General features: G+C 50.5%; 1 protein-coding gene across 1 annotated transcript; it reads right to left on the reverse strand.

Annotated features, from left to right (window-relative positions):
• Nucleotides 1-340: 340 nt before the first annotated feature.
• LOC120703657 (peroxidase P7-like) lies at nucleotides 341-1,985 on the reverse strand. The gene is made up of 3 exons (XM_039987805.1): nucleotides 1,616-1,985; nucleotides 1,290-1,481; nucleotides 341-1,179 (listed from the first exon to the last, which is right to left on the reverse strand). The coding sequence occupies exons 1-3, from the start codon at nucleotides 1,841-1,843 to the stop codon at nucleotides 619-621; spliced, it is 981 nt and encodes a 326-aa protein (XP_039843739.1). The 5' UTR covers nucleotides 1,844-1,985; the 3' UTR covers nucleotides 341-618.
• Nucleotides 1,986-17,546: the final 15,561 nt, after the last annotated feature.

A 17,546-nucleotide genomic window follows, 5' to 3' on the forward strand; every position in this document is an offset into this window, starting at 1 on the left:
GCCCAAGGTTTGGCTCGTGGATGTACGATCGTGGGCGTGGCGTGTGGAGCCGTGGACCAGGCCAGGCCGCAGATGAGGACGCGCACGGGGCGGATCCACGGCGGCGGGGCATCTCCCAACAGGCATTCCGGCAAGTGGACGCGTGATCGGCTCGCAAAACTAGGAGTCGCCTACGAGTCCCCTCCCCATGCCTCCATGCAGCAACTTGCACGCAAATTGTTCAGGTTCATGCCCCATGCTCCGGCCTATCTTGTTCTTTTTGCCCCTGATATTTCTTTTTGTTCAGGGTTCAGTCTCAGATTGGCACATGAACTGTTCAGAATTTCACTCCAGATTTGGCGAAAGAAAAAGATTCTTGATTCATAGATAAAGCACTTACGTACTTCACATGTAGAAATTACATTTCCCAACAATAAAGAACTGTATGCAGGATTATTCCTGCCACGTAGCAAGCAAGGGTGATCAGAAACAATTGCACAAACAAGCCTACCAAACAGCCATTTTGGCTGCTCGCTACTCAGAACCCGACCAATCGACCGAGTTGGACCAACTTGTACTGCAACACACACAACTGTTCTTGTCTTTGTTGATGATCCATGCATCCTCCAGCAGTTGACGCTAGTTGACCTTCCTGCAGTTGAGCCTGACCTCCCCCTGCGCCCCCGTGAGCGGGCTGATGGCGCCCATCCTCACCATCGCCTTGGCGAAGTCGGCGGCGAACATCCCGGCGTTGCCGCCGTACTTCCGCACCAGCGCGTCCTGCGACCCGCCGTTGAAGAGCTCCTGGTCCGAGTGGAACAGCCCCTGCCCGCTCATCAGGTTCCGGTAGTAGGCGTTGTCGAACGCCTCGGGGGTCTGCGCGTCGATGGGCGCCAGGTTGCCGTCGCCGCCGCCGCCGGCCTGCTGCGGGCACGTCTGCTGCCGGAGCGCCGCGAAGGTGGCGTTGATGTTGCTTTCCGTGTAGATGCGGTCGCGGAACGTGGCGCACCGGGCCTGCCCGACGGTGTGCGCGCCGGAGAGCGCCGTCATGTCCCGCGGCGACAGGCCCTTGCCGCCGAACATGGAGACGAGCGTGGCGAGGCTGGAGCCCGGGCCGGGGAGGTTGGCGTTGGCGTCGCTCTGGCTCGCCGTCAGCGCGTCGCGGCGGCCGAGGTACACCGTCCACGTCGGCCCGCCGAGCTGCATAGATATTGCCAGGTGGGTCAGCTAACTACCTAGCCTTGCATTGCACATTGCTGACAGAGCGTCAGAGCTTGTGAACGGATCGGAGGCGCGCGTATCGATCGTACGAGGTTGACGGCGTCGCGGGCGGCGAGGGCGAGGATGTCGGCGCAGGAGACGGTGGCGTTGCAGGCCGCCTCGACCTGGGCCTTGATGGCGTCGACGACCTCGTAGCCGCGCACGGAGTTGGCGTTGGGCCCGGCGTTCTTCTCGCCGGTGAAGGTCGGCGTGTCGTCGAGCAGGATGGACGCGTCGCAGCCCTGCAGCAACCAGCAACCCATGCAGCATCTTCCCGATCAGCACAGTATACGACCCTTATCTGATAAGGTAGCAGCTATAGCAGGTACATGATCGCAACGCAACGCAATCAATACAGTGGCACAGTGCCCCCTACATTTACGAAGCAGTCGTGGAAGAACATGCGGAGGATGGACGCGCCCATGCGCCGCTCCGCCGCCACGGCCGACGCCATCCCCGCCCGCACGATGCCCTGCACGCTCGGGCACCTCTTGCTGTAGAAGCTCGTCGACAGCGGCCCGCCGGCAGCCACGCCGCCGCCGGCGAGGAGGGGAGCCAGCACCACGGCGACCGTCATCAGCAAGCACCTCACTGCCGTCGCCATTATTTCTCGCAACTTGCAATTGCAAGAAGTACTGCTACGACACAAGAAGCTAGCTTGGTACTGAGAGAGACACTGAAAAAGCAACCAGCAGAAGGAAGATTGCAGCAGTGGCTGCTGATGAGGAGGGAGGGAGCAGGGCTGTGGCCGCGTATATATAGTGTGTGCGTGGGGGTGGGGTGCTCGCCTGAACTCGCGCTGGATCGGTTGACTAATGCGCGCGGCGTAGGCTGGCGAGAAGGTGGCGGTGGGCAGATTAGAGTTGGACTGTAGTGATGGTCCGGAGCAAAGACAAAGCATGATTTGCAGGGATGGGATCGATGTAGAGGACGCTGGTTTGGCGCGTCGCATGTGTTCGTTCGATCACACGCGTTTCTATATTGCATCAACTTGCTGTGTGCGCAGAGTATATTGGATGGAGTGGTTTGTCTGAATGCCTTGGCTCCGGGTAGTATGTGCATATGAATGGGGATGATGTGTGGTTGACTCGCTCTTGGAGATGATACAATCATGTATTCGGAAAGAGGTTGCTAAAATTAATTAGACCCCGTTTGGATCCAAGTGCTAAGGGATCAAAGTGCTAACCTTTAGCACTAAGGTATCCAAACAGGCCAAAACTAGATATCAGTGTTAACATGGACTAAAGTTTAGCGCTCAACTTTAGCAACTGCAAACAAACCCTTAACAGCACATAGACAATCTCGGATTTTTGTTGGGATAAAAGTCAACTGAAAATTAGCCAAAACACATAAAAATGATCCATGACGCTCATCATTTACTTAAGATCGAGCGAGAAAATTTGTAAATATCTGGAGTCAGTCCCATGCATTTCGCTGCTGACTCGGTGCGAACCAAACGTGCTATATTATACGGTTATCTTGTGCCTCCAGATCGAGTTAGGCTCGAAACGGGAGGAGATGAGTCCAAGCTGAGCGAGCTGCGAGCCCAACTTTGCACTTGCTTATTCCTAGACAAATGCAGCTCTGCAAGTCCAGCTCCAGCCTATCAAAGGCTTTGGATCCGATATGCTTGCAATCCCAATCACGATTTTATATTTATGTGCTTCCTCACCTAATCGCAATATGTTTGTTACTCATTTTGCTCCAGCTGAGCTGTTAGTTTGGTACGCTTGTCAGAGCTAATCATGCTACAATAGTCAGACATTTTTTTCTTGTCATGTATAAACTATTAGTCATCAACCCATGCTTCCGCATGGGCTAATTAGAATTAATATAAAAATAATACTTATAGCTAAATTATAATTACCCATCTCACGCCATCATTCATCTATTAAATATTCTAACACATGCTCTAAAATACATATTTATCAATATCTAGTTACAATAGATTTCATTTTGCATCGCGCGCGCGCGCGCGCGCACACACACACACACACACATATATATATATATATATTCCTTTCTACACTCGCTTGTAGCTACTCCCACATGTGGTATCTCATGATACATGACGTATCTGATCCAACAAAGAGTATGTATGTGGAGTATGTGTTCATACTAGAATATCTATGATGATATATATGTTGGGTATGTGACCATACATAGAGTATATGGACATACTTATTTTATATACTAATACTAAGGTATAATCATAGTATATTTAAAAAATAGGACTACTTTTGAAATTTTTTATATACATGCCTTTGAAGTATCTTAGAATAAGTATATGAATATACTCAAAGTGATAAATAAGTATGCGGACATACACACGATGGTATACTGATGATGAGAGTAGCTATACGCGAGTGTAGAAAAAACTCGTACCATTTTTTGTAGATTGGTATTGTTATATCTTCCATCATACATGAATATATGGTGGCACATATCATTTACAGTAATTTAGAATTTTATATTGGTGCATATTTTTTATAGTTTATTATAACTATATAGTTTAGATTCAGATTTAGGGGTAACTTTAATTTTTAATAATGACATAATTGGATAATTTATATGCAAATTTAGGGGGTTTATTTGCATTATTTTTATATAATGGCAGTTGGGTAATTTACACGAAGATTAGGGGTTACTTTAGATTTTTTTTATAATGACAGAGATGGGTAATTTAGATACATATTTAGGGGGTTATTTAATTCTATTTTTATAATGGTAGAGATGGATAATTTATTAGAAAAGATAACAAATTCAATGGCTATTATAATTAGAGTTGTCATATTGATGGCTAGATGTTTCTAATTTTTATGAGAATTTTTAGAATTTTTCTATTTTTTGTAGAATGTCCACTTAGGATCCTAGGTGGCTTCATGTGAAGACTTGAAAGGAGCCTCCAATTAGTAATAGTATGGTAGAGAAATTAAACCGCAAATAGATTATATATATTGTCATACTCGGTTTATAAAGGCAAACCGAATGCATCTCATATGTGCGCCAGGATCAGTTTACGCACATATGATTGACTATAAAGCGAATATCACAATGAGTGTAAGCATAAAGAGAATATTAAATAACATTATTACAAAACCGAATGTCTTAAGCGAATAAATAAACATCTATAGAGTAGCAGCGGAATCTTCTTCAACACAGGCAGATGACTTTTCAAGGATGAGTATATTTATGGTTGGTACTCAACAAGTGGGAGGAAAACAACTATAATACATGCAAGGCTAACACAAGGAATAGCTGACACAGTTTAACTGCACTCAGCACTTTTAATTGATCATGTTTTATTAGCAAGCTTTAACTAAATATAAGTATATACCATTAAACCCACAATATAAGCATATATGAAGATAAACAACATAACCATAAGTAAGAGCATCTATTTAGATCAACTTCAAGTTCACTTATCATGTGAGAGTCCAATCCGCTCGTGACCGTGAGCACGGCTGATATATCGGTTTTACACTCTGCAGAGGTTGTACACTTTACCCACAACTCGTGTTTCCCATGTCGCCCGGGTTTGCAAGGCCCTTAAACACTTCTTTTGGTGAGTGGCTAGGGATTCACTACGAGGCTTTTGCAAAGAATCACTATATGTACGCACTGGTCCCTTGCTTTCTGCGGTACCTCAGAAGACGAAGCTTCCTTCACCCGCTCCTCAAAGGTTGACAACCCAAAAATCCACCAATCAAACGCCCCAAGCACGACATATAGATCATCTAGTTACTTAGCCAAGACCAGAGCCATATGATATTGTGGTTGTACTATTTTTTTGGGTGGTTCTCCATGTTCCAATTAAATCATATACTCTTGATTAACAACATTAAGCCATCATGAACATGAAGTAAAACAAGTATAGCTGTTTGTAACACAATTAACCCACCATAACCAAAGTATAGCAACTAGCATAGCTACCCAACATGAAAATAAACCCAAGTTGATCAAGGATAAAGGTAAACAACACTAGGCATATCCTTAATTAGGATCCCATCATATTATAGACACATGCATGTACATAAAAATAAATGTGATTTATTTGGTGTTTAATGGGTCAAAAGCATGATCAAGGGTCCACTTGCCTTCCTCAAACTGCTGTTGGTCTGATCCTCTGAAGTCTTGGTCTTGCTGCTCCTCGAACTGCGGATTGTCTATGGCACCAAACACGCACATGCAAGCAAACAAGTGCAAAAGATAAGAAACTGAAACGAACCGGGTTCCCGAAAGGGCAACCCGACTCCCTGTATCGTCATGATAGTCCCTGGATCAGTCGCTATCACATACAGAACTCATTTCAGACAGTAAACATAGTCATACCAGCGATTACAGAACATTCATGGGTTTAATTTATTACAGCATTCGGGATAACAGTAATAATCTCCGAGTACAAGCCCGCTGGGCTAATTGTGATGCAAACAAAAAGCGAAACAGTAGCTAAACTTCTGGTGGGACTTCCATCTGGATCCTTCTCCTCCACAGGCATTATTGAGTGTAGCACATCTTCAGTCGTACCACCCGTCGTCGTTGTTGTCGTACTCCGAGTCGTACCCTGCATCTATCCGATCTATCCCCAAGGACGGGATAGGTCCATGTCACCATCCGCATGAAGCGTATATGTGGATGCAATAAGGTAAAAAGTAATACCAAGGATAGGCTATGATTTCCTATGCAAGCATTTATAATTAAGTCATCCAATCTCCTTCTGACGCGGGCAGCTCCGGCATTCCGGACTCCTAGTCAACTTACTTCTACTACAACAACTGCCCAAGTTCGGTGCGGGAAATCCCTCTCCTCGTACCTCAGCTGCTATCCGAGCAGGAAAGTGGACTAGAGGGAGGTAGAAAGTATATGTGGATCTAACTACATTGTGGTGCCAGATCAAGAGTTGTACATGACCGAGTACGCGGCTATACGTATAGTTTTCACCCTGTAGGAGTTGTACACCTGTACCCACTCGCCCCGAATCCAGCCGGCAAGCAACTCCGACTATCTCCGAGGCACCAGTCAACGAAACTAACGGCTACGGCACCATCCTGCTCCCGGTCTGGGGTGCGTCCTCCTGCAGAAGGTCACCCGAGGCTGTGAAGTAATCTAGAATGGAATCTCCATGGATCCTGCGATTAGGGGCTCAGGGTCTCGCCCATTCCCCCTGACACTGAAACTCTATCCTCCTACAGGTATAATGCCGCGCGTAGCTAGCTCGGGCTGGGTCCCCCCTCATAAAGGATAAGTGGTGTGCACGTTTGACATAGTTCTGTCACTAGGGCCACAAAGTTAAGTCCTTCACCCGGCCGAGGCGAGCGTCTTCATCCAAGTTAGCATTCCGTCAACACGGTCTGCAATCGATACCCATCACAGGCATCGCCTCCAAACTACACCTCTACTATGTTCCCACGGGAACGGTCTAGCACCCGCCATAGTTGCCCTTCACCCAATTACAGGTGCTGCTCAGGATCGCGCCCAACGCCCAATCCCCGGCTCCCGATCCGAAGATCAGGGAAAGGGTCCGCTCGCCCCTGCCGTAACCTAACCACCAACGTAACCTTACTAGCCTTCAAGGACTATATCATATATATGTTCCCATACCCCAATCTCACACACAAAGTAGCAATAGCATGTATCAACAATGATATGTATGGGAAACAAGGAAAACGGTAAGCAAATGGCCATGCAAGCTTATCTCATCACTCAATTTAGGGGCGTAGCGTATCTAGCAGCAAATGCATAATAGGTATTCAAAACATGGATGGGCGTGAACCTGGTGTCTCCTCGTAGAACTCCTGGATGTCGAGGTAGTCGTGGCCTCCGGTCAGCTCCTCGGCGTCAGGTCCTATTTGTAATTACCGGAAATTATAAGGGTCAAAGTGCAAAGATGCACAAAACTCCCCAAAAGAAGATCCAAAACACAGCAACTCCTATTTGGTGCTGGCGGGTCGGGGCCGTGCCGTGCCGAGCTGTAGCGTCATTGCAGGGGTACGGGTCGCCGGCGTGGGGAAGCTCCGGCGGCGGCGTCTTGCTTTCCCCTTCCTTCTCTCCTCCTCTATTTCTTCCCCTTCTTCTCCTCTCTTGGCAGCGGCGGTGGAAGGGGAAATCCCCGGGTGGCTAGGGTTTTAGGTCGCGGTCGTGGGGGTTTTATAGGGCGAGAGGCTAGAGTTTTGGCTCGGACGTCAAAAAGGGACGGCGGTGATGGGATGGCCGCGGATTGGGGGTACATGGTGGCATCATGGGCTCTGTGGCTAGGGCTTTTGACCGGCGCGGGGCGGAGTGCGCGCGCGGCGTGGGCGCGGCCGACCGCGGTGCCAGGCGGTGGCGTCAACATGGGCTTGCGGCGAGGCGTTCCGTGCGCTATCGCAACGCGCCGTGGCGAAAAGCAGAGGGTGCGGGTGGTTGTGAGGAGGATGGGAAAGTTGACAGGAGGGACCCACCTGTCAGTGACCCTAGGCAGCGAACGTGTGAGGGGAAGGGGTGATCGGGCCGGCACGGGGGTGAGCTGGGCCATGTGAAGCAGGCCGGGGTGCGTAGCAGGCCGGTGCGGGCTCGCGCTCGCGTCCGCGCGTGAGAGCGCGCGAGCCGAGCCGTAGGGGCGGGTTTGGGCCGGAAGAGGAAAAAGGTTAGTGGGCCGGCTAGGTGGGTTTAGTTCCGGGTTGAGTTAGAGGTTAGGTTAGCTCTTTTTTTTTAATTTGAATGGTTGATTCAAATTAAAAACCACCCAATTCAAACAAAAATCATTCAAATCAATTTGAAACAAGTAGAGCCAAATAAACTCTAAAATTCAAATGTAGCACACTAGCACTTTAGGTCCTTGTGTTGAATTTACAAATTAAATCCTTGTGTTGAATTTACAAATTAAATCCTAATAGTTCAGGAAGGGATAGCATTAATCCTTAAGTGCTCCTAGCTAAAAAACACTTCCATGTAAAAAGTTTTTGAAAACTCGTATTTTTGAAGAATATAACATTCCGTAAAATTACGAGATGTTACAGTGCCCCCCCCCCTCACGAGAATCTCGTCCCCGAGATTAAGGGTTTACTTGGGTTTCAAACAAGTGCAGGTACTTCTCCTTCAAGTTGGCCTCCTTCTCCCAAGTGGCTTCTCGTTCTGTGTGGTTGCTCCACAAAACCTTGCAATAGGGTATGGTGGTCCTCCTTGTCTCCTTTACTACCCTATCAAGTATTTTCTCCTGATATTCCATATACGCGAGAGTATCTTGCAAATCCACTGCTTCTGCGGGTATAGTTTCATCTCGCACTCACAAACATTTGTGTAGCTGAGACACATGGAAAACTGGGTGTACTCCGGTAAGTTCTTCTGGCAACTGCAGCTTGTACGCTAGTTCTCCGATTCTCTGGATCACTGGATATGGACCAACATATCTCAGTGCAAGCTTCCCTTTCACGTGGAACCTCCACGTTCCACGAAGCGGTGATACCTTCAGGTAAACGTGATCTCCGACTATCTTCAAGTTCCCTATGTCTTTTGTCTGCTCTGGGCTATCTTCAAGTTCTCTCGAACCTTGGTCACATTCTCGGCTGCTTCTTCGATCAACTATGGGCCGAAGAAAGGCCGTTCTCTGACTTCTGACCACATCAGTGGCATTCTGCACTTTCTGCCATATAACACCTCAAATGGTGACATCTTGAGGCTAGCTTGGAAGCTGTTGTTATAGGTGAACTCTGCATATGATATGCTCTTTTCCCAGTCTATGCCATAGGTCAGAACACACACTCTTAGCAAATCTTTGAATATTTGGTTGACTCTTTCTCTCTGGCCATCTGTCTGAGGATGGTAAGCAGAATTGTACTCAAACGTAGTCCCAATGGACCCAATGGTCCTCTATCTGACACTATACTCTTGGTGCCCCATGTAGTCGCAGAATGTTGTCGATGTATAATTCTGATAATTTGGCAACCCTGTATGTTTCTTTAATGGGAATGAAGTGAGCTACCTTGGTTAGTCTGTCGATTATCACCCAAATTGAATCGTGTCCGTTCTGGGTACGTGGTAATCCCACGATGAAATCCATGCTGATGTCGTCCCACTTCCATACCGGGATATCTACAGGCTTAAGCAGTCCTGCTGGATGTTGGTGCTCGGCCTTGATCCTCCTGCACGTGTCACACTTAGCCTGATACTCGGCTATGTCTGTCCTCATATCGTTCCACCAGGATCGATCTTTGAGGTCTTGGTACATCTTCGTACTCCCAGGGTGTATGGAGTACTTGGAATCGTGCCCTTCTCTCAAAATCTCTCCCCGGATCTGCTCATCCTTCCGAACGCATATGCGGTCCTTCAACCACAAGGTTCCCTGCTCGTCAACTCGGTAGTCAATAGCTTTTCCTTCTTTCATCAGTTCTTGTATCTCCTGAATCTCAAGACACTGCTTCTGGGCTTCACGAATCTTGTCCTCGAGATCATACCTTATGATCATCTCGCTCAGCTGCCCTTGCTCAATTATCTCAAGCTTCAGCTTATCTAGCTCATCGCACAACTCGGGTTGTTCGTTACGAACCATCACGTTGTTGCAGTAGCTTCTTCTGCTGAGCGCATCTACCACTACGTTGGCCTTGCCGGGGTGATACTGGATGTTGAGATCGTAGTCTTTGATCAGCTCCAACCATCTTCTTTGCCTCATGTTCAATTCGACTGGGTGAAGAAGTATTTTAAGCTCTTGTGGTCGGTGTAGATGTCACATTTGTTGCCGATCAGATAGTGCCACCAAATTTTCAACGCATGCACAACTGCGGCGAGCTCAAGATCATGGGTCGGGTGGTTCTCCTCATGCTTCCTTTAGCTGGCGTGAAGCATAGGCAACAACCTTGCCCTCTTGCATCAGTACACACCCTAGACCTTGGCGAGAAGCATCACAATACACCACAAAGTCCTTCCGGATATCCGGGAGTGTAAGGACCAGGTTGGTAGTGAGCTTAGACTTGAGTTCTTGAAAACTGGCTTCACATTTCTCCAACCAGACGAAGGGTACACCATTCTTGAGCAGTTCGGTCATTGGCTTGGCTATTTTCAAGAAGTTTTTGATGAACCGGCGGTAGTATTCGGCCAATCCGAGAAAACTTCTGATATCAGTGATGTTCTTCGGTTGCTGCCATTCTGTCACGGCTTCTATCTTGGCGGGATCCACTGCAACACCTTTGGCTATCAGGACATGTCCCAGAAATGCAACCTTTTCTAACCAAAACTCACACTTGCTGAACTTGGCGTATAGCTGGTTCTGCCTTAGCTTCTCGAGTACAATCCCCAAGTGCTCTGCATGATCTTCTGCAGTCTCGGAATAGATCAGAATGTCGTCAATGAAGACTACGACAAACTTATCCAATTCTTCCATGAACACCTTGTTCATCATGTTCATGAAGTAAGCTGGGGCATTGGTCAGCCCAAAAGACACAACAGTAAACTCATATTGGCCATATCTGGTCATGAAGGCTGTCTTGGGGATGTCATCGGGGCGAATCTTCATCTGATGGTAACCGGACCTCAAGTCTATCTTGCTGAAGTACTTGGCCCTCTTGAGCTGATCCAGCAGATCATCAATTCATGGCAACGGGTACTTGTTCTTGATGGTTACCGCATTCAAGGAGCGGTAATCAATGCACATCCTCATGGACCCATCTTTCTTCCTTACGAACAAGACTGGTGATCCCCACGGTGAAGCGCTAGGTCGGATATAATCCTTATCTAGCAAATCCTTCAACTGCTTCTTTAGTTCTACCAATTCTTCCACCGACATTCGATAGGGCCGTTTAGCGATCGGAGCTGTACCTGGTACTAGCTCGATCGCAAACTCGATGTCCCTGTCAGGCGGTAGTCCTGGCAACTCTTCCGGAAACACATCCAGGTACTCACATACTACTGGTACATCTTGTAGTGTTTGCTCTTCTACACTATCTAGGTTGTACAACCGAGGCACCTCTCGGGACTTTAGGGGTTCTACTTCTATTTTTCTTCCACTGGGGTGTTCTAAGGTTACAAGACTTGGTGAGCATGAGATGACTCCCTTATGTTTGGTTAACCAATCCATTCCTAAGATTAAATCTATCCCTTCTGACTTTAACACAGTCAGATCAGCCGTGAAAGGCATCCCATGGATCATGATCCTCACCCCTTTGCACTCAAGGGTACATCTAAGATCTCCTAGAGGGGAACTGCTTAGTATGGGTCGGCTTCTAATGGTCATAGGGAGGGAGTTTTGTGAAGCAAACTTGGTAGAAACATAGGAGCTAGTTGCTCCAGAGTCGAACAACACCAAAGCTTTTGCACCATTGATTAGGTACATACCTGTCACCACCTCTGGCACTTCGCGGGCTTCCTCCTCGGTCATGTGGTTTAGGCGACCACGGTCGGCGGTGCGAGGCGTCTGCGCGGGCCGGCCAGCGGGTGCTGGGCCGCGTGCAGGCATCTGGGTCCTCTTGTCGGGGCACTCGAAGGAATTGTGCCCGGGCTTGTGGTAGTTGAAGCAAACAACCGGAGCGGTACCGGCGTTAGCTCGCTGCCCCTGCTGGAAGTGGTTGTAGCCTCCTCCACCTTGAGCTGGTCCCCTATTGTAGTTGTTCTGGTTGCCTCCTCCTCCGAAGCTCCTGTTTGGTGGAACGGAGCTGGAGCGGTAGTTGCTCCTGGATGGGGGTGGCGATACACTCCTGGTCTTCTGGAAAGAGTGGTCGCGGATCGGCTGATCAGCCCGCCTCTTCATGTTGCGCTGGCGATCCTCCCAGGTAAGCCTTTCCTTCTCAGTGGCAATGAAACGGTTCACCAAGTGGCGGAGCGTGGGGAACTCGCATCCGGCCACCAGCTGGCGAATCCCGTGGTGCAAGCTGCGCTGGAACCAGAACTGTTTCTTCTCATCAGTGTTCGTGTCGTCGGGGGCGTATCGCATCATCTTCATGAAGTGACGCTTGTACTCCTCCACCTTCATGGTGCCCTGGACCATGGTACGGAAATCCTGGGCCTTCTGAATCATCACTTGCTTCGGCACATGCTGGACGCAGAATGCCTTAGCGAACTCCTCCCAGGTGATGTGAGCGGGGTTTGCGTGGGAGTCGCAGTAGCTATCCCACCAGGACTTGGTAGGTCCCTCCAGCTGGTGCATGGCAATGGTGACGCACTCCTCGTCATTGCAGTCAGTGAGGTCGAGCTTCATCTCCATGATCCTGAGCCAGTCGTCGGCGTCCATCGGGTCCTCCGAGTAGCTAAATGTCGGCGTCTTCAGTCGAATGAACCTCTCGATCTTTCGGTGCAGGCTCTCCTCCTGGGGGGTGGGGTGTGGTCCCCTGTGCTAGACCCCTTGCTTGGCGATCTGGGTCAGGCGCTACATCCACTGAGTCTGAGCGGCCATAACCTTAGCGAGGTTAGGCAGTGGTGGTGGCGGTGGCGGCGCTTGCTGCTGCTGAGGCGCTGGTTCCATCTCGATCTCTTCGTCGACTTCCTCATCCTCATCCTCTTCTGCCTGCCCTGCGTGCTGTTGAGGGGCTTGTGCAGTCGGGTCTGCGCCCCTGCCATGCCCCGCAGGCGGTGCTGGCGCGGGAGCACGTCCGCGTCCGCGGCCACGTCCACGGCAACGTGCAGCGATAGCAGCTTCCTCACGAGCGGCTTCCTCGAACCGGGCCATGATTCGGTTGGACCGGCAGATCGACATCTTCGGAGAAGAAAAGACGAAGGTTCAAAGGTTTAACGAATGTCACTCATAAAGAAGAGTTATATAAAACATAGTAACTATACACTCAATGTGAAGAATGAAACAAAAGCATAAAGCATCAACATAAGATCCATCCACTCAGTCAAACATGCATGTAGTACAAGAGACACCAGTGCTTATTCGAGGCTACTCCCTAACCCTTGGATAGCACACCCAACTCACGCTCTAGAGATACATCGTGAAAACTCAAAAGGGGTGACTCTTAAAGATTACATGACACATCATGACAACTCTGCCGTCATTTTAATCCTCGGCACAACACTACTCATGACTCTCATGCCAGAATGGGTCATCGGCGGCTGCTGCTCTACAACTACCTTATTCTAGCACTACTACTCACACACCCTACTCTGGACGGGGGCGCTTGCGGAACGGGAGCAACCTCTTGATCTCCTTGGGGTAGTTGCTGGGGAAGATCTTCCTAACGGTCTTCAGGCTCTGCAAAACCTCTGGGGTCTCGATAGCTGGCGGCAGGATCTCGTAGGGGCAACAGTGCAGGTGCAGGTCCGTAGAAATGGGCTCGAAGTCCTCCTTATGAATCTCTGTCCTACTCTCCTCCGAAAGCTTGTCCTGCAACTCTAGTAGCTCCGACACTCTCACTGCATCGGTCATCCTCCACATCTGCTCCAGACGGTCGGCCTTGTCGCGCTAGTATGCAACAACGCGGAGCAGCCGGGTGAGGTTGTCTTGGTTCTCCCTCTGATGGGTCTCCAGCTCAGTGACCTTGTCACTGACGGTAGTCTCCAGGATCTTCCTGTCGGCGATGATCCTGTGAAGGTCCTCCATCTGCCTGGCCATCTTGCGGCGCTCAGCCTCTGATCGGCGCAGCTTCTCCTCAGCTTGTCTCTAGCGTCCATCATCTGATATTTCTGTAACTCGGAGTCGCGGACCTGGCGAAGCATCGACACCAAGTAGGTCTGAGCGAAGGCCATATTCCTATTCTCTCGCTCCAACTAGGGTATCAGCCTCGCGTGGTCCCGTGAGATAGAGTCCAGTCGGCGGACATCCTCGACGGCGCTCTCCAACATGTGGTCGGTGCTAAGCAAGTACATCCCTGTGGTGTGTACCAACACTCTACCTCCTCTCTCCTCCTGGACTGGTGCTGAGAACGTCTCCAGACGGGTGACGTCAGGGTCCTCTCCTGGTAGCACTGCTCGAGGAAGAAGACGGTAGCTGCTGTCTCGAAACTTGCTCTCCCAGTACTGGGCAAGCACCTTCTTCACCATCCGGTAGGCGGCGAGCTGGGCACAGGTGGTGGCTATGGTCGAAGCTGCCTTAATGGACAAGCTGGTCGAGCCGGGGGTAGTCGGGTCGGGCATCACGACCAAGTTAGCGTCGTAGCTCTCGTAGTCTCCTTCGATCACTTTCTCCATGGCAAACTTGACGCGATCTCTTGAGATGTCGGCCTTCTTGAGGACTCCCCGTAGTCTAGGGAGGCCAAGCGGGCGGTCTGGGCCAGTCTCATGCGCGCGCATGCCGGCAAGGCCATGACGAGGCCATGACGGGCCGGCGGCGGTGGGGCAAGGCAGTGACGGCGGTTCTCGGCGCCTAGGCGGGCGAGGCCCGACCTTGGGCACTCTTGCACGCGCTCGTGCACGGCGGACACCAGGCAAGGCCATGGTGTGCCCGTGACGACAGTGCAGAGTGAGGTGGATGGCCTAAGCGGCAGCGCCATGGTACGCCGGCGGGGCGAATCGGCGTGGGCTCGACCAAGGCGAGCAAAAGCATCGCCTTGGTGGCCCAGCCGGGGCTGCGCGCATGCACGTGGGCTTCGGGTTTACCCGAGCCTCGGCATGGCCGCGCAAGGCATGGTGGGGCTAGGTGAACAGGGTTGGCGACGGCGGGTTGCGGACTACGGCGTGGCGCGGCTTTTCGGCTCCCGCAGGCACACACACAAGGGAACGGGGTTCCTAGGGGCTTGCTACCGGCGGCTCAACGGCGGCCAAGGCACACCGGCGGCGAGGCGAACAGCGGCGCTCACCCGTCGGGCTCGAGGTCAGGGTGCTCGGTGCAGCGACGATTTGGTGCAGACGTGTCGGGGCCGTGTCGTGCCGAGCTGCAACGTCGTTGCAGGGGTACGGGTCGCCGGCGTGGGGACGCTCCGGCGGCGGCGGCTTGCCTTCCCCTTTCTTCTTCTCCTCCTCTGTTTCTTCCCCTTCTTCTCCTCTCTTGGCGGCGGCGGTGGAAGGGGAAATCCACGGGTTTTGGCTCGGACGTCGAAAAGGGACGGCGGCGATGGGATCGCTGCGGATTGGGGTTACGTGCCGACCGCGGTGCTAGGCGGTGGCGTTAGCACGGGCTCACGGCGAGGCATTCCGCGCGCTGTCGCAACGCGCCGCGGCGAAAAGCAGAGGGCGTGGGTGGTTGTGAGGAGGATGGGAAAGCTGACAGGCGGGACCCACCTGTCAGTGACCCTGGGCGGCGAACGTGTGAGGGTAAGGGGTAATCGGGCCGGCACGGGGGTGAGCTGGGCCGTGTGAAGCATGCCGGGGTGCGTAGCAGGCCGGTGCGGGCTCGCGGTTGTGTCCGCGCGTGAGCACGCGCGAGCCGAGCCGCAGGGACGGGTTTGGGCCGGAAGAGGAAAAAGGTTAGCGGGTTGGCTAGGTGGGTTTAGGCCCAGGTTGAGTTAGAGGTTAGGTTAGCTCTTGTTTTTAATTTGAATGGCTGATTCAAATTAAAAACCACCCAATTCAAACAAAAATCATTCAAATCAATTTGAAACAAGTAGAACCAAATAAACTCCAAAATTCAAATGTAGCACACTAGCACTTTAGGTCCTTGTGTTGAATTTACAAATTAAATCCTAAGAGTTCGGGAAGGGATAGCATTAATCCTTAAGTGCTCCTAGCTAAAAAACACTTCCACGTAAAAAGTTTTTGAAAACTCGTATTTTTGAAGAATATAACATTCCGTAAAATTACGGGATGTTACAGAAATAGTACACCAAACAACATAAACAAAACAAAACAAGATTACTAAACTATTGTACACGTTGCAATGATCGCGTGAGCGCAAAGATCATAAAAAACGGACTTAAAACGAGAAAGTTATAGCTAAAACATGGTTTAATGGCTAAAATGTAATTAAACCTTATACTCAGGGGTGAAAACATAAAAGAAAGGACTATTTTATAAATTCTTTTCAACAGCAGAGGATGGCGGGTTAATTTCGATAAAACAGAGGGGTTTATTTGCAAAACGAGCTCAGTTGACCGGCATTTGACTTGGTTGACTTAGATGGGATCTAATCTGGGCCGTTGATTCGAGATCTGACGGCCAGGAGAGGTTGGGGCGAGCGGCGGCGGCACTGAGCGGCCGGCGCACGGCGACACTTGGCTGGGGGCTCGCCGGAGTGGCCAGATCGGCCATCCAAGCTGGGTTTCGGCTCGGGTTTTGGTCGGGGAGCACGCGCGCGGCACGGTGAACTCATCAAGGGCAGCGGCGCGGGCTAGAACAAGCAGAGCAAGGCGCACGGTGGTGCATGGTGGAGCGGCGGCGACGGCGAGCACTCCCAGGCGATGCAGAGCGAGGAGGAGGGGGAAAACGAGTTGTCGAGGATCCTCACCTCGACGCGAAGCTCCTGGAAGACTCAAGATCAACTGGAAGCGGCGGAAACGGTGGCGCTGCGGCGACTCCGATCTCGAGCTCGTCAATGGCGGCGGCGCTAGGGTTTCGCGAGGCGAAGCGGCTGCAGCTTGATTTGATAGGGTTCAGGGGGCATGGGGCGGCGTTTATATAGGGGCGGCGGGCCTCCTTGGCATGCGGGCCACGCCAAAGCGGCGGCACGGGGTGCGGCCGGACTCTGCAGAGTCCGTGCCCGACCCGGGGTAGGGGAAAGCCCTGACGGGCGGGCCCCGCGTGGCAGAGAGAGAAAGAGAGGGAGACCGAAGCGGGCTGGGCCTTAAAGAAGAAAACAAACGGGCCGGCGGAGGGAGGTTTTGGTACCGCGGGAAGAGAAAGAGAAAGGGAGAGGGAGAAGGGGAGTTGGGCCGTTTGGCTGAAAAGGAGATAGGGAAAAAGAAAGGTATTCCATTTTCTAAAACGATTCAAACACATTCAATTTAAATTCAAACTCAAAGAATTTGAATTCAAACCGAACCACAAACAAAATATGTTGCAAAGGCAGCATGAAATGCAACAAAACCTATTTCCTTACATTTATTTTGTGGCTAAATAATTTATTTAACTCCCGGCAAATGCTCTAAATTCAAGAGAAATCAATTAAAACCTTATCGAACTTACAAAAAATCTAATTAAATTTATTTACGCTCCTAATTTGAAATTACAGGTGTTACAAACCTACCCTCCTTAAAAGGAATCTCGTCCTCGAGATTCAGCTGGGCTAGCAAAGAGCTGGGGAAATTCTGCCTGTAACTCATCTTCTCTTTCCCATGTTGCCTCATCCTCTACATGATGACTCCACTGAACCTTACACATCCTTATCCTCTTGCTCCGAGTAATTCTCTCTAGTGTGTCCAGGATTTTGACCGGATACTCGGTATAAGTCAGATCATCCTGCACATTCAGTTCCTCCAGTGGCAATTCCTCCTCTGGCACCCTCAAACACTTTTTCAATTGCGATATATGGA

Source organism: Panicum virgatum, chromosome 4K, assembly GCF_016808335.1.
Source record: "Panicum virgatum strain AP13 chromosome 4K, P.virgatum_v5, whole genome shotgun sequence".
NCBI classification, from domain to species: Eukaryota; Viridiplantae; Streptophyta; class Magnoliopsida; order Poales; family Poaceae; genus Panicum; species Panicum virgatum.